The 24,722-nt window shown below is 43.3% G+C and overlaps 1 protein-coding gene across 5 annotated transcripts in view; it reads left to right on the forward strand.

The window, feature by feature from the left end:
• gramd1a (GRAM domain containing 1A) overlaps nucleotides 1-24,722 on the forward strand; it is a 39,002-nt gene that overhangs the window by 5,069 nt on the left and 9,211 nt on the right. For 3 of the 5 annotated variants that reach the window (XM_080769152.1, XM_080769155.1, XM_080769153.1), the window contains 11 exons: nucleotides 10,068-10,296; nucleotides 12,871-12,891; nucleotides 13,284-13,368; nucleotides 14,968-15,071; nucleotides 15,304-15,399; nucleotides 15,904-15,984; nucleotides 16,487-16,605; nucleotides 18,263-18,563; nucleotides 20,179-20,341; nucleotides 21,105-21,251; nucleotides 22,966-23,087. In XM_080769152.1, the coding sequence (XP_080625278.1) occupies nucleotides 10,068-10,296; nucleotides 12,871-12,891; nucleotides 13,284-13,368; nucleotides 14,968-15,071; nucleotides 15,304-15,399; nucleotides 15,904-15,984; nucleotides 16,487-16,605; nucleotides 18,263-18,563; nucleotides 20,179-20,341; nucleotides 21,105-21,251; nucleotides 22,966-23,087 (1,468 nt within the window). Of the gene's footprint in view, nucleotides 1-7,463; nucleotides 7,603-10,067; nucleotides 10,297-12,870; nucleotides 12,892-13,283; nucleotides 13,369-14,967; nucleotides 15,072-15,303; nucleotides 15,400-15,903; nucleotides 15,985-16,486; nucleotides 16,606-18,262; nucleotides 18,564-20,178; nucleotides 20,342-21,104; nucleotides 21,252-22,965; nucleotides 23,088-24,722 lie in introns of those variants that run through there. The other 2 variants (XM_080769156.1, XM_080769154.1) reach the window with 2 other exon arrangements.

Consider the following 24,722-nt stretch of genomic DNA (forward strand, 5'->3'; position numbering starts at 1 on the left):
TTGTGATGGTATGCCAGTGGGAATTTAGGTGTACAACTTAAGACTACTGTAGTTAATTGTGGTGTTCCTCTTCGGCCGCAAGTCATGCAGTGAACTATCGGGGTCCTCCCTTCAAGGTTGGGCTCACTTATCTTGTGGCTGCAGCAGCCCGATGTCACAGTGGTTCAGAACAGAGCGTCCTCACAACATCCGTGTTATGAATGTGGGTTATGCTTGTTCTTTTCACTCAAAGGAGAATTTGCATGAATACCTACAGTTGATAACCCTGATTTGTTTGTGAGAGAGACTAAAACCTTGCTGCCTGAACTATAGTTATGTATGGTGTTTAAAAGCCACTGGAAGTGGAAACCCAAAACGATAGCTTTCTACTATGTAGCTCCAAAAAAACTAAACTTAGTTAAAACTATCCTATTTGTTTTAGTGGTGCATGCAACCACTCCTATAGACGGCTATGTGTCTCTGGGTCTGTCCCTGGCTGTGTCCCTGGGTCTGTCCAAGCACAAATAGCTTTTGGTTGGTTTTCACAACCAAGTGTCACTGTTGCGCAGCCTAACACACACACACACACACACACACACATATTAACTGTATATATAGTGTTACAGTACAGGGAGTCAGGGACCCCCTGGGGACGCCCACACGTTGTCGGTAACTGTCATTTCTCAACCGTTTCGGACGCGGGCGGCTTGCCGGAACCGGACCGGCACCCTGGCCAGGATCCTGTGGGCCTGCAACTTCCAGGGACCCCCTGGGGACCCCCACACAGAGTTGCACCACTCACTTCACACGGGAGTGATTTGTTTTTTCTATATTTTTTTACCATGCTTTTGCAACCAATTTAGTTTTCCACCCAGTGTCAAATGTCAATTATCTACTGTAATCCTGGGTGCTACACTCCCTCTGCCATCCTGGGGAGAGCAACTGACTGACCTCATGCTTCCTTCTATGCATGAGGAGTCAATCCGCTTCTTTTCACCTGACGGGGGGGAGTTTTCCCGGTTGGATGTAGCTTGTGGAAGGAACACTGCATGCTTTTTGTGAGGGTACGGGCCCGGGGTACCTATCCTAGGCGACACTGGGAGAACATGAAAACTACACACAGAAAGGCCCTTTCACTAACTCCACCCAGGGTGACAGCCCTACCGAGTACTGACTGTGCTACTGTGCCCCCTCTAACTATGACGAAGTTTTATTTAATAACACTAAACTTTATCATGCATTTTGATAATATTTCAAGCAATATTTTAACCACATTAACTCTAGCATCCCTACTCTAGGCAGTGGGCACGTCATAATAGGCAAACATTCTGCAAAAATAGCCGTTTTGTAAGCTCATAACATTATTATCATGTCACTCACAACGCATTGCTTTGTGAGCTGGTAAATTGGCTATTTTCAGTGAAGAGATTGGGTGTAGGGGGGAAAAGAAGACCATGTACAGACCCCTAATGAACCCTGGTATAAAAGGCATCTTAGATGCCAAAGCGGGGGCCGGGCAGGACAACTATTTTGGAACATGTTGGGACTGGAGTTAATTAGCTAATGTCTGAAACCACAGAGAGGACCGTCCTGATTAACTTGGGTTGATTCATGGCATGATGTTGTAAGACAAATAAATAGAAATCGCAGCAACACCCAGCTGATGGAATGTCAGCGATCAGATTATTCACAATATTGAATTCCAATGCTGTTATTATTTATTATGATGATCCATATTTGATGGTATCCACATTTATCCACATTATACTTGCAGTGAATATAGCCTGCATCCTGCATAGACTCACTAAATTGAGAAAGGAGTAAGGACGCAATCATGTCACCCTCCGGGGGTCCTGGGATGCAATAATGTACTCAGTACTGTACTCTAATGCCGTTAAAGTAGGACTCATAAAATGTCCCTGGGACCCATCTAAAAGACCACCCCTGGGTCCCGGGACCCTTTACATTGAAAACCTATTTACATCACTGACTTGGCAATTGGGCATGTCATTATAGTCATTCTTTCAAGAATGTCACCCGCAATGACAACAAAGCGGGGCTTAAGTGGTTAAAGGTTGTGAGGTATGAGACTAAACAATATTTTAACTGGCAAAACAAGGTTATGTAAAGTGAAAACCGTAAGTTATCAGGTTTATGTGAGGAATGGAACTAAGAGTACAGTCAGTCACAAGTAGCTAGAGGTGGTCTTAATGCAGCACTCATCCTGCCTCTGATTCATGACATCACTTCCCACCAATAGGAGTGGGTTCTGTGTCTGATGATGTCATGTGAGTCCAATCGGAGGAGGTCCCTGGCGCTGCTGCAGTCAGTGTGCTCTGTGGGCCTGTCAAAGGGCTTGTAGGGCAAGCGGAGGGTGTTTCTCTCTTTGCTCCATGTGAACAGCTGTGCCCTTGTCCACTTCATTTACCCAACAATATATTGACCTAGTTAGGTGCTTGATGATTGATCATACATATTGCTTTAACTCTGAGTGGAATTATATTAATCTAATCTTGTGTTGTCGGTTGACGTTTTAAAACGGTATAAGGGATTTACAATTTGGAAAAACCAGTTCACAAAATTAGGGTAAACCTTAAGGCACACTCCTTAAGATAGTGTTCATGTTCTCCGTCTTACATGGTCCTCCACTTCATGTCAGTCATCTATAGACTACAGCCCTCTAGGCTGTCTTTGTCTTGGCTCATAACCAAGACTTGCTTTGGGCTTATTTAGGCACACGGGAAGAAATATTTGACATTGATAAATAATGACAGCAGAGGCATAAACCGTTTATGCTATTGTAAAAAGCGAAAATATGTTTATAAATATTTATTTTTTTCCCGGGCCTGTTGAGAACTCTAGTTGTTGCCGGCTGCTGCACAAATAACTTGGGGCAGGCCCGTCTAGAGTTTGAAATTTGAATGGACAGGTATACTAAGTCAAAAGGGAGACATCAAAGAGGAAGGATGGATGGGGAAGGATCAACATATGGAATGTCAGAACGGGTTCTGATTCTGAAATGTATCCATATATGGAGATCTAAGGGTTTGACGTCCGATGTAGAGTTGCTGGCCAATAGTGATGACACCAGGGATCTCCATATATGGGCTTAACTGCGATAGCAGGTCTCATTACTATGACATCAGGGTCTCCACATCTCCATCCCTGATGATGTCACGAGACCTGGGTACCATATTTGATGCCCGACACACTGACGCGAAATGCTCGAATCCATAGGTTATCGAATCCATAAACCCGATTCGCTCGCAATCGGGAGTCTATACGTACATCATAGATGTATGATGTCACAGACTGGCCACATGAATTCTGAGCTCCACAGGAAGACACACTGTTATTCAACCATATCTTGTTTTTATTAAGCTGAAGGTACTCTTCATTCCTGACATTCTTCTGATGTTCAGCTTTTCTATCTGGAGAGATAAGCCTTGCGCAAACGATGCAACACCTTGCCCCATACCAGCACTACTGTATTCATTGGAAACTTAGTTCTGTCAACAAATCTGATTGATTCAAATATAGGTTGGAAGTGCATATTGGATTTGGACCCTATTAATTCAAGCAGGAAACTAGATTTGGCATTGCTGAAAATGTGCTGAGAGCAATAGTGCATGCACAAAGAGCCCCTTCTAATTGGCTTACAGCCAGGCAATCTGCCGTAATCAACTTGCCTCACTGCTCCCACTTTTAATGCACTCTTTGAGTGATTCTTTTTCATGGTGTGGCATTGTAGGGCCTGAGTCTTCTAGAAAGAGTTCTGTGAGTATGTCTGTCCAGAGTCCAGACCAGGGCTATTCTCATAAACCAGGGGTAAAAATAATAAAGTCTGCACATTAGTAATATGCATTGCTCCACATACTTTGGTTTAGTCATAAACAAACATCTATCTATGTGATCGAAACATTAAACAAAAAGTACAGGGAGAATATCACTGTTGTGCAGATCTTAAGTTCATCTACATCCTGCACCTGGGCACTTCAGATCTCTCTTGTCTAAACTCACAAGAAAGTAACTCCCCCAAATTCTTTTTCACTATGTTTTAATTGTTTTCTAAATATATTTTTTTTTAATTCCTTTTTTATACTGGAAGTCAAAGGCGGTCAAATCGACCAAACCTTGCCCAAATATGGAGACAACAGAGTCTGATATGAACATGGAAGCCACACTGTTATTATACCCCATCTTGTTTTTCTAGAAAAGTTTCTCAAATAAAGTCAAGGGAGTACTGGAGTATTTTCTGGCTTCACCCAGCTAATGGCTGCTCAGATTGACCTTGATGAGTACACAGGGGGAGCTGTTAGGGGATAAGTAGCCTGGGTTTAATATAATTAGTTTTTTTTTTGATCTGTTGAGGAGCAGAATTAACTTTACACCTCGTAATCAGGCGTCCTGTCCATGTCCAAATTGTCCATTTTGTATTCTAACTCGTAGCATGAGTCACAGCGTAGCAGTAACAAAAACGATGCGACGCCAACCAGAACCCCCCCCCCCCACACACACACACACACACACCTTTTTTGCGGCTGAGGAAAGCCTAGTGGCACAAGGTTAGGGGTTGAGTGTCTTGCTCAGGGAAATTTCAACTTGTACAAGGGTCAAACCAGTAGTAACCTTCTGATTCCCAGACAACTTATCTGACCCTGTAAACTACGGCCACTCCAAATAAACATGTTTGGCATTCTTTTTAAAAGACCACACCAGCATCGAATCGATAATATATTATCATTTCTATTCACATCATATCTCATATTTACCTAAACAGTCCATTCTCTTAGTGGCTTTATTTTTTACAGCCATTAGGACAATGAATGTACTAAATCCTCAAATATTTTTCACATAATGTGAATTACTTTTGTATGTAGTATTAATCATGTTTTTTGCTCCCGATCCGATTCCGATCATTTGATTTTGAGTATCTGCCGATCAGATATTAATATTTTATAGAACACTTTTGCCATATCACAATAGTACAATATCACAGACAATATCCAGTCTAATATCATGATATACTAGGGATGTCCCGATCATGTTGTTTTTGCTCCCTATGCGATTCCAATCATTTTGAAAATGACGTTATTGGCCCCCGATTTTCGATCAAGTGATCGGATCAGGACAACTCTACAATTTTGTCAATGTTGACAAGTTACATTTTTATACTTTACAAATTACAGAGAGTCTACTATACAGGTTGGTTAGTTAGACTCGGAGTAGAGCCGCTGCTTATATGTGCTTGGAAAGGAGCCAGCTTAGGTGGCATCTAGTATGGATGCCTCCCAACTACCAAACGTCTCTAGGGAGGTCTTCACTGCACGTCCCACTGGAAGATCCTGGGGCAGAACAAGGACCAGATGGGGGGGGATTACGGTACATGCGCTATTTTTTTTTAATTGTTCAATTAGCCCATCTACATCGACACGTTGTGAGCTTGTGTCTGAAGGAAGCCAAACAAAAATAAGTTTTACTCTTATACAAACTTGAGCTTGTAGATTGGTTATTTGAACTATTCAAAAATGTTTTTCAAAATAGTTTAAAAAAAAAGAGAAGAAAGACAGAGAAGTTTAGGGATAAGGGGTAAGGCACTGACGGAAACCAGCCTACTACTAAGGCTGGGTAAATGGGTATGTTACTAGAACCATAATCTTGTGTTGATAATCTACTGGTCTTGTTCCGAATTTCCGACATGTCAACACACAGTAGCCATGTGCCTACAGACTAGCCTACAGTACTTAACAGGTCACACATGGACCATTTGATATGTACGAGTTGCATCGGCAGCTTTTGTAGCTTGGTAAAAGCTGCGACTGGAATGTATCTATTGTTGTTATTGAGGAGCAGATCTTTTTTTCTCACCTCCGTCTTTCAGCAGCATAGCCTGAGCAAGAGCTCCATTGACTGGGGCTGGGCTGCCCAACAGACACTAGTCACCATACGCTTCTGTTATGGGGGTTATGCGTTTTAGCGTGCACCGTACCGTACCTGCACCGTACCGTACCTGCGAGTGAGTGTGAAAAAAAATATTGGTACCACGCCGTGACACCACTGCATACATACACACACGGCCAGTCATGGAGCAGTTAGGCATAGCTCAAAAGGGCAAGAAGTTTAGTGATAATATAAGGGGTAAGGCACTGGTGAAAATAGGGCCCTATACTGTATCTCCACAGTCCACATTTGCGTGGGAACGCCTCTGGATCCCCTAGGAGGAAGTTGCTAATGTTGCTCTGGAGAGCGAACGGGGAAGTCTGGAGCTCTCGCTGTTGCCCCCCCGCCACCTGACTCCGGATAAGCGGTTACGGGTGGATGGATGGATAGTTGAAGTTTAATTCAATTCATTAAAATACAAATAAATCCCAGAATGTAGCTTTTCCTTTTAATTTAACCCAATACTCTTTAGCCTCTCTTTTATACTCTTTGGCCAGGTTGTTTGTGAGCACTGAGCATATTGCTTGACATACACTGTATGTTGTATGTTTATGCACAGGGTGAGATTGACTGCAGTGAAGGACAGAGCAAGGGCAGTGTATGTGGGTATATGCCTGGGGCTGCAGACTGTGCAGAGCATGTCCACCAAAAACAGAACAGAGCTTGTTGTAACTCTGTAACTGGCATTGATCAAGAACACTTGCAAACCCCCGCTGATATTATGGTCCTTTTGTGCAAGGAGCCAGTAAAATATGACTGGTTTGAAGCCTACAGTAGATTACCCCTGCCTTCGGTTCATTCCTTCATCGTGCCCATTTGGCCCATGAACTCAGAGTTTACAACAGGCCACTGGTGAACCTCAGAAAAGCAGATTACAGAGAGGGAGATAGAATGGAGGAGCTGTGGCTCTGACCAAACCACTGTGGATTATAATGTGGTCTCTAATCCAGAGGGATGGTCGGGAGCCATGTGGTCAAGGTGGATTCTCTAAAGGCAGCCATGGCCTTTATAATTACAGTGCCATAATAAAGCCTGATCTGTCCCATATTTTCGTTATTAGATGAAACACTATGTGGGTTGCCTTGACGTCTATAATTAGCTGAGTCTATTCTAGTGAGATATTTTTTATTTAACCCAATGCATGTAGCCTATCCTACCATCTCTGTCGCGCTGCTTTCTCCTGAACTTTCAGCCCCATGTTGTTCTGGTAGAATAGAACCCCGGCATAGATCGTCTGGTCTCTGACTGAGTCTGCTTTATCATCCTTATCGCGGTCCCTCAGTTGAACCTACTGTAGACTAGAGCCATTCCTCTCACTCGCACAGTGCCTCCTCCTCCCCCTCCCTCCTTCCTCGTCCCTTCTCCCTCTGTGTTCAGTAGTGCAACGGGGATTACTGATGAGCGCAGCAACCGGGTGCTCGTTACCGGGGTCCTGGAAACGGACGAGGTCTTGTACCTGGCTGCGAGTGTGTCGGTCATGGTGGGGAACGGTCTGCAATAATGGGGTAATGGGCACGCATCCATTCGCCAACCCGTGTAGAGGAGAATCATGGACACACTGTAGTAGCGGCTGTTGGACAGTGTCTGTGCACACAAGACCGGTGGTGCCATATTGATACGGATCGAAGCGGCGCGTGTGTCTGGACATCACTTTCATCGCAAACCACTTAATGACATGTTCGAGTAAGTGATACTACTACTACACAACTTTAGCCTCTTGCTTGATGATATTCTCATCGGGGAAGGATGATGTACGTGCCTTTTGTTTATATTAGGCTACATAGCGGATTGAATTCACTGGAGCATTCCGTCCGTGTGATCAAAGGAGTCGCAGCCTGCATATCCAATTGGGAATATGGGTGGGACAGCCATGGTGCTGCTGCCTATTGTATATATATATGGGACCAATCTGCTACCGATTGAATTGAACAACGTGATCGTGTGTGGTTCATTGCTCGGTTACACACACAGTAGTCTCTGCCTCGAGGCGTGCATTATGCTATTCGACCTACTAACAAGACGAGACATCCCAGTCTCGTTGTTTTACTTACCGTATATTATCTGGAATCGTTTCCCTTGCAGTTATATTAACACTCTGCTCCGCCACGGTGTCGGTCGGAGCGAATATGTTTAAACATCTCCCTTTAGGCCTATATAGCATATAGCATGTATGTACACTCATAGAAATGAGAGGAACATTCTGGCTATGTTGCATATAGCCTTTCCATTACGCCTGCTGGAGGATTAAGTTAAGTTTGTAAACACACACTGACACAGATTCACACGAGCACGCGCGCGATTTGGCGGCTGTCCCGGTCATATATATGGATGACACGGTTTGACACAACAAGCTTATTAACGGTCTGCTGTTCCTGAAGGTAGCTTAGCTTAGTGTCACTTTACATCACTCTCGAAATGGTATGGGAGGAATTAGTTCATATTATTATTATTTTTGTAATCAGATTATCTTTAGATAATAAACCAAGCATAAGATAATTATTAGTTTATTATCCCAAATGATTAAAATCTGGCAGGTGTAATGTGCAGCCCTCTGTGCTAGCCACTCCCAATTCCCATGCTGAGATTGACAGCTCTCGGTGTCACCAGTTATTCCATCAGTCAGGGACGTTTCCTTGGAGATGCTGATATTTACACCCTGTACTCCCACCCCCCTACCTCTGGTCACCAGGACAACGGCAGTCCAGTTGCATTCTGGCAGGTTTAAGGGATTGGCGCTGATTCGGAAAGAGAGAGAGCACAGGAAGGGAGGATAATGCAAAGAGGGGGTGAGTGCAGCAATAAAAAAAGAGAACTGAGTGTGCAAGAAAAGGGAAAGTGAATCAGTCAGTGAATATGAGACCGGTTTTATTTGAGGAAAAGAGTGTTCAGTCCTTTCTGAGTGGGTCCTTATCTTCCTTGATTTAATTATTGAAATGATCAAATAAGTTGAGATACTGTTCATTAGGCTAATTTGTACCAAATAGAAGTAACCTAGTACTCCACACTGGGTATACTATGTGTGTGAGTATTAATCACTGGTCATTCATATTCAATGTTATGTAGATTTCACTCCTGGAGGCTAATTTAATTCACACGAGGATAAACGGATGTGTGTGATTCACAGGCTTGTTGTTAGCCTGACTGTGGCTCATTTCACTTTTAAAGGAGTGACGTGCAACTATGTTGTGGCATAAATAGACATTTTCATGGGTCCATGTTGTGAACATGAGATTAACCTGTTTTGGCAGCAATAGAACCCTAATAGAGACTGTTCAAGCAGAAACAATACTTTGGTTTTAACAGAAGTATCTGTATCTGAAGTGTAGGCCTACAAAGTGAGATGTGAATCTACTTTATAGCAGCAGTATTATACAAGCTTGACTTTGTCTCATGGTTCTCTGTTTGTGATGACCCAAGGGCTAAGACAACATTGTAGCCTCATCTATGCTTACATGTTCAGCTTGATTAAGCGGAAATAACCACTCATTAGACAATTTATTGAACTCGTTGCCTTTGCATCTTTACTTTTTTTTGCCCTGGAAGAAAGGCTCAATGGACCTGTTGTAACTTGACCCCACAATCTCTCTTGCAGCAGTCAGCTGTTCATTATTCCCAAGAAAACTGCTAGCCATGTGTAGCTTGCATTTTCTCACTGAGATGGAGGTTCAAAGTCCATTTGCTGTAAATGTCTTTACTGCAGTTCTCTAGCTATAGTAATTGGTTCAATCGATGCTACTGGCAAAGCAGCTGAGTGATCTGTTTATTTTGGTCCCTTCGTGTGGGTTTGGCACACCGTAAAATTCTTAGTGTTAATTAATTTTAACTCCTAAGAGTGTACAAATGGAACCAAGTGGACCTGTAGTGCCCATTTGGTTCCATCTGTACACTAAATTGTACAAAGGGATTATACAAGTGTACAATTTTACAAATTAATTATTAGTACACTTTTGGGAAATGACACTGAGGATTTCAGCTGTGTAAGGGGATTGTGAGATGTGGTATAACGTTGCCTTTCTGCTTAGCCAGGCATTGCTGTCCGTACAGAGTGAAGCTGCTTTATAAAATATGAGCTAACCTCCGAAATCCGAGCTAACCTGTGTCTCTTTCTCTCTCTCTCTCTCTCTCTCTTTTATTTTTTGCTCGTTCAGTACGGCCAGTAACTCCCCACGCAGCACCCCTGGCAGTTCTCCCTCCCTGCGCCGCAGGGTCTTGGGGGGAGGCAGAGCCAGTGAGAGTGAGGGAGCAGCAGGGGAGAAGAGCAGCGGCGGTGGTGGTGGCGGAGGGGGTTTGGACAGTCCCCTGCCACACATACCTTCTGCCGCCTCGCTCACCTCGGCCTACCCCCTCGCCTCACGCCACTTCAGCCGCAATGCCAAGGTAAGGGGATATTACCTTGCATTGAACAAAGGAATAAAATGCCCTTTCGTTTGCCTTTTAGGCGTGGTAAACAAAAGTTGCACAGGGCATTATGACAAATTTACCTAAATATATAAAGAAATGACGAAAATGGCCTCAAGCCTCAAGCGCTGCCTCAAACATGTAAACAAAGAAGTGAAAATGGTCAGCTTGTCGTTGATCTAGGCGACAACGTCTGCGTTACACGCTCCCCGTCTGAAAATACCTCATCTGTGTGTGTATAGGCAACCTACACAGCTTGACCTAACGCAGGTTCCCTGGCTGCTTGTAGTTTAGTTTAAATATTTTCATTAAGGAAGGTTAACATGTTGGTATCAGTGTCTGTCGAGTGTAAGGTTAACACCCACTCCACCCCACCCACTGTAATTCTGCAAACTGTTAATAAATATTTCAATCAATCAATCAATGGCATGGACATCCCCCGATACTGGCTTTCCAGCTAACCAACTAACCGAAGACATGACATCCCTAGTCATGTTACTTAGTGTAGCACGTTCTCTTTTACTGGATAAGATAACATTTTTAAATATGAACTGTCGACACATAAACAAAAAATAAACAAGCTCTATTAAAGCATTCCTTTCAACACAATAACGCTCATGTGCAAATGAAGTGTTTCTTTTAGCTGACCAGGAACAGCAGTCCAGTTGATCACTTCTTATACTGCTAAAATAGTGTTTACAGTTTGCATGTTTCCGCTGAATAAAGTAATGAATGAACAGAAAACACCAACCAAAGACCATAGGACTTTTCGGCAGTTTGGAATGTTTATCTCACTGATTAAATCTCACACCTTGACATTCATGCTGATTATTTTCCAAGCATGACATTGTTTGTTTTCAAGGAATTTGCTTGAGATAGGTAATCCAATTACATTTTGATGCAAGTAAATGTTTTGGTCACGGTGTTTTAATGCATTTTACAAAGCTGTGAATAGACAATGATGTGTATTGATGGCGGTATGGTAACCTCGCCTCACCAGGCTTTCCACCGCCTCGGAGGAAAGCCTGGTCTCTGTTTCAAAAGTCTGTATGATCCGAGCTGGGGCCGGATGATGTGGTTACGTCATGTTGTAGTATTGTTTTGTAGTCGCCAGACAGGATGAACAGGCGGCGACAACTTCCTTTTCCCTCTCAATAAAAGCTCTCACTTACGAGAGCTTTTATTGATTTTATTCAAACAGGAAGCAACAAACAGCTTCCTGTTTGTTGTAGGCAAACCATTGCCTACAACATGACGTAAGCATATCATCCGCCTCCAGCCCGGATCATATACCGAAATGAAATGGTGCCCAGGCTAGCGGTATGGCCCTTTTACACTGTATATATCACGTAAAATTGTAGATCTGTAGGTCTAGCTGATGTTACACTTCATTTATACCCCATTGTGCGCTGGACGGTGTCGTGCCAAAAGTAGACGATCTACTTGTAGTTCAGCTATTTTGGCACGTTCACACTTTAAACACCAACACACAACTTTTGAAAGGGGCGTGTTTAATTACTTTTACCGTTTATCTGTCAGTTTGTGCTTAACATATGGTGCAGTGATTCAGGTGTGTGACACTGATTATGATGATTTTCAAAATGGATCATCACGATTAGAAAAATATACCCCAGGTGGAAAAATTACTCTTATGTGTCTGTAACGAAGACTCGGACGTTGGGCTATATGACATATGACATGTCTAGTATGACAATCCCTATATTTGGCCCAAGCCGACCTAGTGCTGATATCAGATAGATGTGGTAGAACCATATATGGATAGATCGAACTGGCTTAGTCATCGTGACAAGCATAGTCGGAGAATATATAACAAAGGTCGGCTTCAGGGAGAAGGCAGAAGTCGAAGCATCCTGGTTTAAGTTCTAAGTTCACCACTGCGGGGGTCCTAACCTAAGTAATCACTAATCAGCAATAGGGCCTTGAGCTATTGTATAGTGTCTTCATTTTAGACGGTCTGTGGGAACTCACTGGAGTGTTTAAGCTAACATGGCCCTTTAATTAATGCTTAGCAGCTGACTGTTCTAATGATTGTTGTTTTTCCACGTCAGCAACACATGTACATCAGCCTTCAAAAACAGAAGTGCTGCTAATTCTGAAAGTACCGGTACATGCAAACTGCTTTTTGAGCTTGAGGTTTTAAAAGATCAAATTAAAATGAACAAACAATGCTGTTCATTTTAATTTGATCTTTTAGAAGTGTCTAAAAGCCTGACCCTACTACAGCAATACGTAAGATCAACGAGGATAAAAAACACAATGAATGAATGAGGCTTATTTCCATTGTGGTTCCCTGGGGGAAATAGTTATTGTTCGGTTTGCATATGAATGTAGGCCTACATTGTTTGACTTTTATACCTGAAGGTAATGTTTCTACTGTAGTCCTAGAAAGCAGCATTGAGGCAGTCTGAGTCTGCTGTTGCCAATATTTGTAAACTGGAGTGTTCTGTTAGCCATTGTCACATACTGTATACTAGAGAGGACATTGGACACTGTTGACCACTGTATAACTATGTGCTGTTCTTTTCTTTGCAGAAAATGCAGAGCTGGTACAATGTAAGTATACATTAGGAACCCGTCATTAGGTGTTTCCACTTCAGGGCACATTATTTTTCTGATTACAGGTTGTCTAGAGAAGGTCAACAGTAGTTGACTTTGTGAAATGGAAACAACTGGTGCTGAAAACAAGGCTGTTGTGTTGTATGTCACCTGCCATTACATTTTTCTTTTCAACTATCAGAATTTTAAGTTTCTCGCTGTATTTACCCCCTTCCTATTTTGACTTTATGCCTATTTAATCATTATTCTGTTACGTCTTTCAGCCTCTGTTGTTTGTTCTTTTAGACTACGTTTCACAGCCTAGCCAAAGGGCATCGGTTGTACCTGCTTGGAGGCAAGTCAAGAGCTAGAGTAACGGTTCTCCTTTTTCTGCCCTATTGCCATCTCAGGTTCTCAGTCCCACATACAAACAGCGCAACGAGGATTTCCGTAAACTTTTCAAGAAGCTGCCTGATACCGAACGTCTAATAGTGGGTGAGTGGCATGCAACCATGCACGTCATATGTACACACAAACAGTCACACACATTACACAAACAGACCCGAACGAAGGTAGTAGTAGGTGTGCACTCCCTGACTCTTTGTCATCCTTCTCTACTACAAACCTTTCATTGTGAAGATGGCTGCATACCAGCCAAGGTTGGGGTAATTCAAGTTTCACTTCAAAATGTAAAGTGAGAACACTGTTCAGTAATTAAGAAGAATGATAACAGTCATTCAGAGTAAATTATTTCATTTAAAACAAGAACTGATCAATTATCAGTATTACCAGTGGCTGCCTTATATCTCCAGAATTGTGCTATGAAATGTAAATATTTTATATAAAAAAAGGGGGTTTCTTTTTCTTTTTTTAATCTAATCCAGTGTGCACGTAACGACGACATGCACATGATGTGCACAACGGATTTTAATTGCCTTGTATTTGTCACAATGACGATAAATGGCACAACCTCTACACTTTGGTGTCAAGCAGGAGGCACTGAAATTATTAACAACAACAGGATCTGTCGAGGTGACTCTGTAACTGACAGTGTAGCAAAACTCTGATGGAAATGTTTGTATTTGCTTGTATTTGTGCACTCGGGTAGCATATTCTCCAAGCTTGGCAGGTACAAAGAACATCTCTCATGTGTCAAAATCGTGGGGGTCCACGGATCGCCGGGTCGAACGGGGGTCCCCGTGGCGGCGCGGGGGTCCGCGGTAGGCTGCGTGGGGGTCCGAATGTGTTACTGTTAAATCAGCTGGTGTGTTCTGCTTTGCTGCGCTGTGGCATCATGGCGGCGGCGGTGCTCACGTGACCGTTTCGACTATGGCATTAAATGTGTCTTGTTGCGTCCCCCCCCTCTATGGGTTTCGTAGAAAGGCAGCCAATCAAAAGTGCGCGTCAGTAGACGATATGTCAACTCTATGTCGAGGTATTCATAGACCAGTGCTTTTCAAGCCACTGGTAAAAAAAGCATAAACCTTTCTCTTTCCTCCTTGAAAAAAGGTCAGATTTGACCTGCATGAGTATAGCTGTTTGGGTGGGTTTGTCTTTGTGACGGGGCTTTTTTGCAAACCGCAAGTTTCTTGTGCACACTGCCAGTAGTAGGCTATTAATGTTTTTCATATATGTTTTAGACTTTTTGAAATATTTATAGTTACTAGACTCCCTGTGGAGGTGTGGAACGCGTATGTCGAATTTGAAGTCGGTGAGGCGAACAGTTCTCGAGTTATGTGATTTACAGACGTACTCACGTACAGAGACGTGCATTTATAGATATATTATTTATTATTATTAAAATGTATGTCAATGGGGCTCTAATTGGTGTACTACGTCATATATATGTCATAGACGAGTAGACGACTTCATAGATTGCTGATGTCTCAGGCTGCACACACTAAGTCTGAGATCTGCATTGCAGCCACGCCGTTCCCCTGATTAGATTTGTAAATACAATTTACTTCCTGGTTTAAGTCGAACTGGCAATGGAAATCCAGGAAATGGAATTAATCTATGTATTGTAAACTGAGGTCTGCGGTTGTTCTCAGTTTCTTTCTTTGTTTCCTTATGCCTCTCTGCTCTGTTCTCCAGACTACTCCTGTGCACTGCAGAAAGACATCCTGCTTCAGGGTCGACTCTATCTATCAGAAAACTGGCTCTGTTTCTACAGCAACATCTTCCGCTGGGAAACCACTGTAAGACACACACACACACACACACACACACACACACACACACACACACAAGCCCTCATGTAAATTGAATGTGTGCATGGCAGAGAGTTATTACACTCTAATCAGATAACGTTCCATTTAAACACACTTAGTCACTGAGCAATATAGATATACGCCGGTACTTTAGTAAGATAAGAAGAACTTCATATGCATATACAACCACATACTGAATCTGGGCTGGTCCTGTTTGTAGATCACCATCCTGCTGAAAGACGTGACGACTCTGACTAAGGAGAAGACTGCCAAACTCATCCCAAACGCCATCCAGATCAGCACTGACCATGAGAAGGTCAGACACCAGCACAAATTAAGCTCATTTTTTTTACTTCGATATACGACCGTGACAGCAGCCCCATTCTTCTCTTTCTTCCTGCTAGCATAGCCTTGTCAGAGCATGTAAATCATGCTCCGGCGCCCTAGTCTGGATGCATACAAGGCCATTAGTGGCTGTTGTTGCCTCTGGGAATCTGCTATGCACAGCATCTCCAAGTATATATATAAATATTTACTGCTACTAATATTTACTACTGTATGACAGTTAATGTTTGTTTGATTTCGCTGTTGTTTTTGGTTATTGAAGCTTTGGGAAATCAGCTGTTGTTGCCCTTTGATCGTACTTTGACATTGAAAGAGCAAACATCCGCAGGGAGGTCATCCCACTGTCCCACATTCTTTTTTTGTCACACTTTTTTTTTGCCGTCTCACACTATCTCCCTCTCTCCCTCCCTCCCACCTTCCTTTCTTTTTCACTTCCTTCCTTCCTTTCTCTCGCACTGTTTTCCCCTCATCTCAGCACTTCTTCACGTCTTTCGGAGCAAGGGATCGCAGCTACATGATGATTTTCCGTCTCTGGCAGAACGCGCTGATGGACAAGGTACCGCCTTTCCTCCCTCCTACTGGCTGGTGTTCCTGCTGGCGTACTTGACAGAGCTGTAGTTACATAATGACCAGTGGTTCCCAAATGGTGTGCCATGGGTTTGTGACTAGCACACATTTTTATTGCAATGTATACAACTATAGTATACAACACTTTTTGCACTCTCATTTCCCAATACAGAAGCTGTACATTTTAACCCATTAAAACCCATTGGACTGAGATCAGATTCACAGTTTTCTGAAAAAGCTATGTTTCTATGTCAGTCCTTCTTCGATTTCTCAAAAATAGCAGACCTACAATGCTAACACCAAAAGGGGTTACCGCCCAAAATGGGTTATATCAAATGGGCATCATAGCCAGCATGATACATTTACATGTTGTACATATTTGACTGTTTATATAATGGCTAAACCGACAATGTAGTGACATACTGCATAGCAAGACACTGGCCAGAGCTAGAACCTGTTTGATGATATTGAATATTGTGTTCATCCACCAGCCTCTGTCCCCCAAGGAACTCTGGCACATTGTCCACCAGTGTTACGGCACTGAACTGGGACTCACTAGTGAAGACGATGACTATGTCTCCCCCACCGCCGAGCACCTGAACGGCCTACTGTGAGTGTTGAGACATTTTAATTAATTAATTAGAGGTGCACATAGTCTATTTCATTGGCCTTGCACGTACATCTAGTCACTGTCTACATTAAAATCTTCATCACATATCCAGTCTATACCTAGTCTTGCATAGCCAGGCAATTGACTGCTAACAAACCTATAGTGCATTTCTAGTATCTATCCTATACCCAGCCTTATTTGTCCAAGCTGATACTGTGATAAGTTATCTTCCTGTTCACCCGTTGATGAAGCAGCTGACCAATTGACTAAATCAAGCTAAAATGCCACTGTCCTCTGCGATACCTCTAGCTTTGCATGGTGTTGGCTCAAACTAACACAGCTGTATTCATAGATGGAAATAGGCATTGTGTTTTTTTAGTTTTTTGTTAGGTGAAACCTGTTTAGTGAAAGCTCATGAAATGTAGACCACCTAGTCATATTGACGTGGTGACGTGATTGGCTGCTTCTAGCCAATGGGACAGCAAGCAGCGTCAAAGCTCCCTCTGGCCAATGGGAAGGGGAGAGGCAATATCCCTGGCAGGCTGCAGACAGACAGTGCAGAAGAGTAGCATGGTCACACTCACGGGGTGACAGGGAAGGAAGAGTTACGCCCGACACAGCGCATACTACAGTTTTCGAGACCGAAAATCTTAAAACATGAATAACTCTTGATCTAAATCAATCCGTCCAATTCTAAGCAAAGATTCTGTGATAGACGGCCCATCGCGGTCCAGTTACTAGTCACGGTAGATTTAACCATACCTCCCGTTGTTGTCGATCGCCTCTAGAGTGTTTTGGCTACATTTAGCTGCTCCAGCCACATCCGGGATAACATCCGGTCTGTTGGTGAAAGTGCTCCACTGCTATAAATCGCTGGGCCCACTGTTTTAATGGATTAAATAACCCCGGGCAATCGGGGTGTTAAAAAGGGAGCAGAAGTAGCAGAGATGGACTGGACCCACACATACGTGCCAAACGCGCCAGCTTCACTTCCACTGTATGGTGAGAAAAGAGGCAGTGCGTTAATGGCGCTGAAGCGTGTGAAGGCCAGCGGCTTGATGCGTCTGGGTTCAACATTGATGACACCAGTCAATAGGACAGAAGTGCTGTGTTGACCCCTCTTGGCAGCCATATCACTTATAGTTTTCTTTCAGTGAGCCAACACTTCCAAAGTACACACCATAAAAACGGCACTCCAGTCCATACTTATGCCAGCACTGCCCAGAAGACAACATGTAGAATGTTGTTGAGTCCAGCCATAGGGTCCAACTTAGCACATGTTATGCTCTCCTGATTAAATTCCTGAAACGAAGTGTCTGGCGACTCCACGGTATTGAAGGAGACATGTGGTTGTCTACACACTCTCCCTAGGTCAACAGTGGATCTTCTTGTTTTCATTCAGGGGTACATTGGGTACATTGACAGTCATGTTGATCAATTTATATAATTCATTATAACATGTTGATCTAACGCTAGTATATTTCTCAATGTCTTTGTCAATAAATAAGGCGATGAGTACGTAATTAACAGATTATTGCCAACAATTAATCATTGGCCTCGATTGTTAAACCTCAGCAGGTGTCAAATGCCTGGATGATAATGCATATACTGTATGTGTACCTATATTATTTACCCTATTTCCTCCCCTGTCTTCCAGGCCAGGAGATGAGTCAGGCTCCGTCACAGATCTGTTGGACCTGAGCTCGGCATCAGTCCTGTCCTCGGGCAGCTCCACTCCTGTTGTGGTGCCCTCTATGCTGGCCTCTAGTCCCGTCTCTACAACCAGCCTCGGGGGCTCCTCGCCCCCTTCCTTTGCCTCCTGTCTTCCCATAGAGGTGCCTTCCTCGTCCGCCTGCAGACTCGGCACCGATCCTCCGGAGCCGAGCCCGCCCAGCTCCCAGAGCTCGCCGCCCTCCTCTACACATACCAACACCTCTGCCACTGCCTCTGCCTCATTTGTAAGTTTCTAACTCACAACATGCACAAATGCTAGGATATTGGGTATTGGTTTGAGACTCTTGGGATCGTCGGTGAAGCACGCCAATGCCAAGAAACACCACGATTGACACACATTTGTAAACGCTACTTCTTTCAATGGAAGGCGTGTGTTCTTTGGCCCTCATTTATCAATTGAGTGTAAAATCTGCATGAGAGATAGCATGTCGTCAAGGCATAATCAACGTTTATGGAGTGATTTGATCAATGATGATCGAATCATAAACATATGGACGTGCGTCGCCAGCACATAGGCTGCCGGCACACATGCAAGCCTTGCATGTGCACACATGCAAGCCTTGCATGTGTGCTGTTATGTGCTGGCGATCCCGTCCTCCCGACTCCCGAAAATGATCTCGCTTTTATCTGAATGTACTGTCAAAGCACTTATTTAAATGGTGAATGATCAAGCCCCTTACGTCTATAGCCTACAATTACAAGTGCGCTCGCATATATATGTTTAGGCCAGTTTAAAGCACTGTTTGATTAAGCACAAACTAGTACATTGTAAACATGTTATATTGTTTTTAATTGCTTGTAAAGTTGGAAATCTCTTTATTTTAATTTTCTTTACATGTAGGCCTATATACTGTACATACAGTTTTATACGAGTAAGGCGCGCAAACGCGGGAAGCGAACGCAAGTAATTTCGGCGTGCACCCACCCAACGCCGAGTTGATAAATGGGCCGTAGTGTCTAAAATGTCATACAAGCCCCAACTGTGTCCATTTAGAAAATAATTATAGAATAGAGAAAAAAACTAAGGGGGAAAAGTCAGATTACAAATGGGCAAAATAATGTAAAAGAGCTGTGTATACAATTGCATTATTTCCCATATCTCAGAGGGATAGTTTAGTTTCCAAGCAACATTGTCCCCGGAAACTAAACAAAACTAAATCTGAGAAGCCAATGCATCCATCTGGGTTATGGGGACAATGTCCTCAAATGAAAGCGTGATATCGGTGACAGTCCTAGGTGAGAAAACGTACAATCCAAATGTAAGTATAGTGACATGATGTGAACTGCACATGCCTAAGGAATGCTTTTCACCAGGGGCTTCATATATTTAGCTATCCAAGCATGTTCCACCATGTTGAATTAATTCTGTTCACCTAGTCTGACTTCATTTTGAGACAACAACAAAGTGGATAAATGGATTGGTTTGTTGACTGTACTGTATATGGATGTAATGTGAACTTCATGCTGCACTGCGGTATGTGCTACTCGGGCAGAGGCAACAGGCGGTCAAGCTGGGTCTAGCCTCTCCTCTCTGTCATGTGAGGGTGGTGTGATTTCCTTAATAACGTCCTGGTGGTCAACACATTAACCCTGGTGTCCCTATTTTGGGCATAATATCATAGGTGAACATTATGAAACCTTTTCGGACAATTTCCAAGTACTTGCATTTTAAAAAATTGCTGATCTACAAGCTCTCAGCACACCGTGATGGAAGCCTGCAGATACGCTATTTTCACTGTTTGTCATGCGACAAAGTATATACAGCTACAGTATATGTGCAGTACAGTGCTAATGCCTAACATTTTTTATTTTTGTCATCCGTCCCTGCTGCCTTATTAGTATCTAGAAGAGGGTGTTGAGGGTGCGGACAGCCTATCGGATTCAGCCAATCACATGATGCCCCCTCCATCCGCCAGCCTGGGAAACCTGTCGTCATTGGACATCACAAATTACGAAGAACTTCCCACGGACCCCAGCAACTCCTCAGACACACAGGAGGAGAGTGAGTGTTGTTTGGCCTTCCAGGTTATTCATGCGTCGAAGTAGGGCTTAAGTGGTTATGGCACCCACAGTTTAGTCATTTATCAAAAACCAAGGAAACTGGTGAGAGGGGGACATTGTTAGTACGTATATTTAGGGTCAATTTCGTTTTCCTTGTAATTGTAGCTGATGGGATCAAATATGAGAATATTTACACACACACACACACACACACACACACACACACACACACACACACACTCTGCAGTAGTTTTCAAAAAACATTTATTTGTTGGGTAGAGTGGAGTAAGTAGGTACAGCTGTGGGACGAACCATAGTTTATCATAGTTTTCACCTGCACAACAAGCCAAAATTATTATTAATAATAATTATTACAAAACTGGTAAACAACATTATATAAGATCCATGGTGGATTTTCATGAGGTCATTGACCTGGCATGGATCTAGATATGATGTGCATAAAATTCTATAAGCTATAAGTACAGTACAACCATAATGTGGAACTATCTCCAAAATTGAAATGCCTCACCGCCTAACATTGTGGTCTGAAAGTGTATTTCAGGATGCTCAAATGTGCAAACTGAAGACAGTTTTGATAGTCTTTGACAAGTTTAAAGGGTTTAAGTGGCACATTTCTGTGTGAGTGACACATTTATTCTTTTTAATTCTAGAAAGAATTCTAGAAAGAGCACAATGTCACAAAACGCCAATAATTCTCAGTTGTAGCCCTAGATTGTGTAATAATTGATATTTGCCCCGTGCAGGTGAGGTGGAGTCCTTCTGCCCTGACCTGAGTGGACGGCTGCACATCAACATGGTGGTGCGCATGAGCGTGGACAAGCTGCACGACCTGCTCTTCTCCAGCGACACAAACTTCATCCGCCACCTCTTCTCCCAGCGCCACTTCACCGGTATACCATACACAACCCCCACACAGCGTGCGCACGCACGCACACACACACACTCAAGGACCCCCAAATTAATTTACATCTGACAATATCTTTTGCTAGGGACCGCATACAAGATTCATGTTCTTTTTTAGTTTTTCAATGTTTCACATTTCTTTTTAACTTTTTAAAGATTTTTGGGAAAATGGCAGATCTCAGAAGATGACAAGCTCATAATGAGCTTCAGATGTGGATGCTAAATGAACACATTTAGCTGGACAAATACCCAGCAGCGAATCCTAAGAACATTCAATAGTTGGTTAACAGAAGCAGGGCATTGTTGTTGTTGTTATTGTTGGAGGTCTAGCACATGGACACATGCATGTGCAGAATCACATGGCCCCTTGTGAAGTGGACATCACACGTTTTGCATGGGGTATGGATGGTACTTATTTTCAATTTAGCCTTTCTGCTTTTTTGTATTCTGAGTCTAGTTGAGAACACCATTTGGTTATTCATGCGTCTGTCCTCTGCTCTGGGGACATACTGTAGGCGCCACCGCACCGTACCGCTAATGAGCTTTCACAGTTTTTGTTTACGCTGTGTTAAACAATAAACAACCCTACGTCACTTGTCAGCCTATCGTTTGTTTCTCCTCTGTATTTTCATGCAGTCCATTCTTTGGCTCGACAACACATATTCAGGTCACTAGGGCGTCAAGCCATAATAATTCAAGAACTCTCTTTCATAAATGCTGTGTCTTGCCCAGAAACCATGGTAATAGTGAGTTGCTCATTTTGCTGTAGTTTACAATTGATGCATAAAGGAAGCGGAAGCCTTTGAGTTCACTCAGTTGGTGTTCTCCCCGGTTGGTGCCCCTGCCAGCTTGGGGTGAGGGGGTGTTGTGTGAATGTAATGGGGGCATTTCTTTCTTTTGTTTTTCATGAAAGTGTGTGTACTGACCCACTCTTTTTCCAGCTTTTTGTTCCCTCGCCACGTCTGCACTCGCTTATTCTCCTCACCATATCCCACTACACTTCATTGATAGATTCCCAATCTCTTATCTATTTTTGCTCGGTCTCGAACTCACTCTCTCCCTCTGTAACACCATCTTTTGCTTTATCTTCTCTCCTTCCCCGTTTTGTCTTGCATTCCCTCTCTCTGTCTTATCTCTTCCTACCCATCCTGCTCTACTCATTCCCTCTCTCTGTCTTATCTCTTTCTACCCATCTTGTTCTACTCATTCCCTCTCTCTGTCTTATCTCTTCCTACCCATCTTGTTCTACTCATTCCCTCTCTCTGTCTTATCTCTTCCTACCCATCTTGTTCTACTCATTCCCTCTCTCTGTCTTATCTCTTCCTACCCATCTTGTTCTACTCATTCCCTCTCTCTGTCTTATCTCTTCCTACCCATCTTGTTCTACTCATTCCCTCTCTCTGTCTTATCTCTTCCTACCCATCTTTCTCTACTCATTCTCTCTCTCTGTCTTATCTCTTCCTACCTTCTTGCTCTACTTATTCTCTCTCTCTGTCTTATCTCTTCCTACCCATCTTGCTCTCTCTCTGTCTTATCTCTTTCTACCCATCTTTCTCTACTCATTCTCTCTCTCTGTCTTATCTCTTTCTACCCATCTTGCTCTCTCTCCCTCTGGCTTATCTCTTCCTACCCATCTTGCTCTCTCTCTGTCTTATCTCTTCCTACCCATCTTGCTCTACTCATTCTCTATGTGTGTCTCAGATCTGTCTGTGGGCGAGTGGCAGCAGGACAGCAGCAGTGGGAACACCAGCCGTGTGCTTAGCTACACCATCGCCATCAACAACCCGCTGGGCCCCAAGACCGCCCCTGTGGTGGAAACACAGGTCAGTCACTGACAGAAACACCAGGTCTTTGTAGAGACCGCCCCTGTGGTGGAAACACAGGTCAGTCGCTGACGGAAACACCAGGTCTTTGTAGAGACCGCCCCTGTGGTGGAAACACAGGTCAGTCGCTGACGGAAACACCAGGTCTTTGTAGAGACCGCCCCTGTGGTGGAAACACAGGTCAGTCACTGACCGAAACACCAGGTCTTTGTAGGCCACTTTCGTCGCATGGCCTACATAATGTACATGGTGATGGAGTTAAAAGCATGCATACTCTACTGGATTGGTGCTTAGTAAACACTACACTACACAATGCTTTAGAGATGTTTATTTTATTTTATTTATTTTTCAGGATTACTGCTTGACTATTATTCTAGCCTAATAGAAAGGACATTTGGTGGATGTTAATGTAGAAGAGCATTGGTGTTCTATTGGTTGTTTGGTAGCTGAAAACCGATTGGGTGGCATTATTGCTTAATGGCCTCTACAGACTGTAGGAGTTTTAAAGTTGTTGGCGAGTCATTAGATCGTTATGTATTTCACACTACAGGAGTCTTTTTTTTTTTTTAATCGACTTATTATTATCTGTGTGGCTTTCACACTAAACAATTGATAGCCGACTAGGCATCACACACTGCAAGAGTTCACCAAGATGCGATCCAGACCAGATACATATAGGCTACATTTATTTTTTCATTCCAATTGATTTTGACATCTCACGCACGTGCAGGATTTCATGATACAAGCACGAGACCGACACAGGACGCCTCTCTCTCTCTCTCTCTCTCTGCGTGCACGCCCGGCCACACACACAGGATAGCCAGGCTACACAGGGCTAAATGTTTGTGATAGCGTATAGCCTACGGCCTACGCATAGGTGGCGTGTATGTAAGGCTAGGCATGGCTTAGCCTTCCCAAAAATTATGCTGGGTATCTTTCAAATGTATATAATATACAGTATGTGCGCAGCATTATATAGAAGGCTATTGTGTGTGTCTCTGTGTGTGTTGTCACTGCCCCCTGGTGATCGCTGATCGAGTAGGCTAATAATACAGCAACTGGCCTAATCAGCATATGATTGGCTACTTGGCATGTCTGTAAACCTCGTACTTCCAGTCACTTTGTAGCAAACTGTAGTGCACGCTGGTTTGTTTTGGAAAACGGCAAAAAGCTAAATGGATATAGCCTACACCCTACGGTCTTTTTCAAGACAAAGATAAAGTAATTCAGAAGAAGCTGTGAGTCGGCTGTCAGCAGCACCAGTGACCGCATGGTTCATTCACACTCCTGCAGCAACACTGACACGGTCAGTGGAGAGGCTGCTGTCTGTGAAGAGCCATGAGCCGGGAGGGGCAGCAACACTGCCAGGTAATCTCCACACTGACTTGAGATCGAGGAAAAACCCCATCTCAGCCAAATTATCCCAAAACAATGTCTGATCATCTATGGTCTATCGATACAGTCGACAGAAAGACAGACGTGTCTTACCTGTCCCAAGGCAGTGCATATACAGAAGCATCATTGTCTGTCTGTGTGATACCGGGAAGCCACATTCAGTTCATGGTTATGATTATGATTATGACTACAGCCATCAATTATTTTCGAGTTTAATTATGTTATTTTTTGGCCTTCAAT

The sequence above is a fragment of the Protomyctophum bolini genome (genome assembly GCF_963924005.1).
Source record: "Protomyctophum bolini genome assembly, chromosome: 7".
Taxonomy (NCBI): domain Eukaryota; kingdom Metazoa; phylum Chordata; class Actinopteri; order Myctophiformes; family Myctophidae; genus Protomyctophum; species Protomyctophum bolini.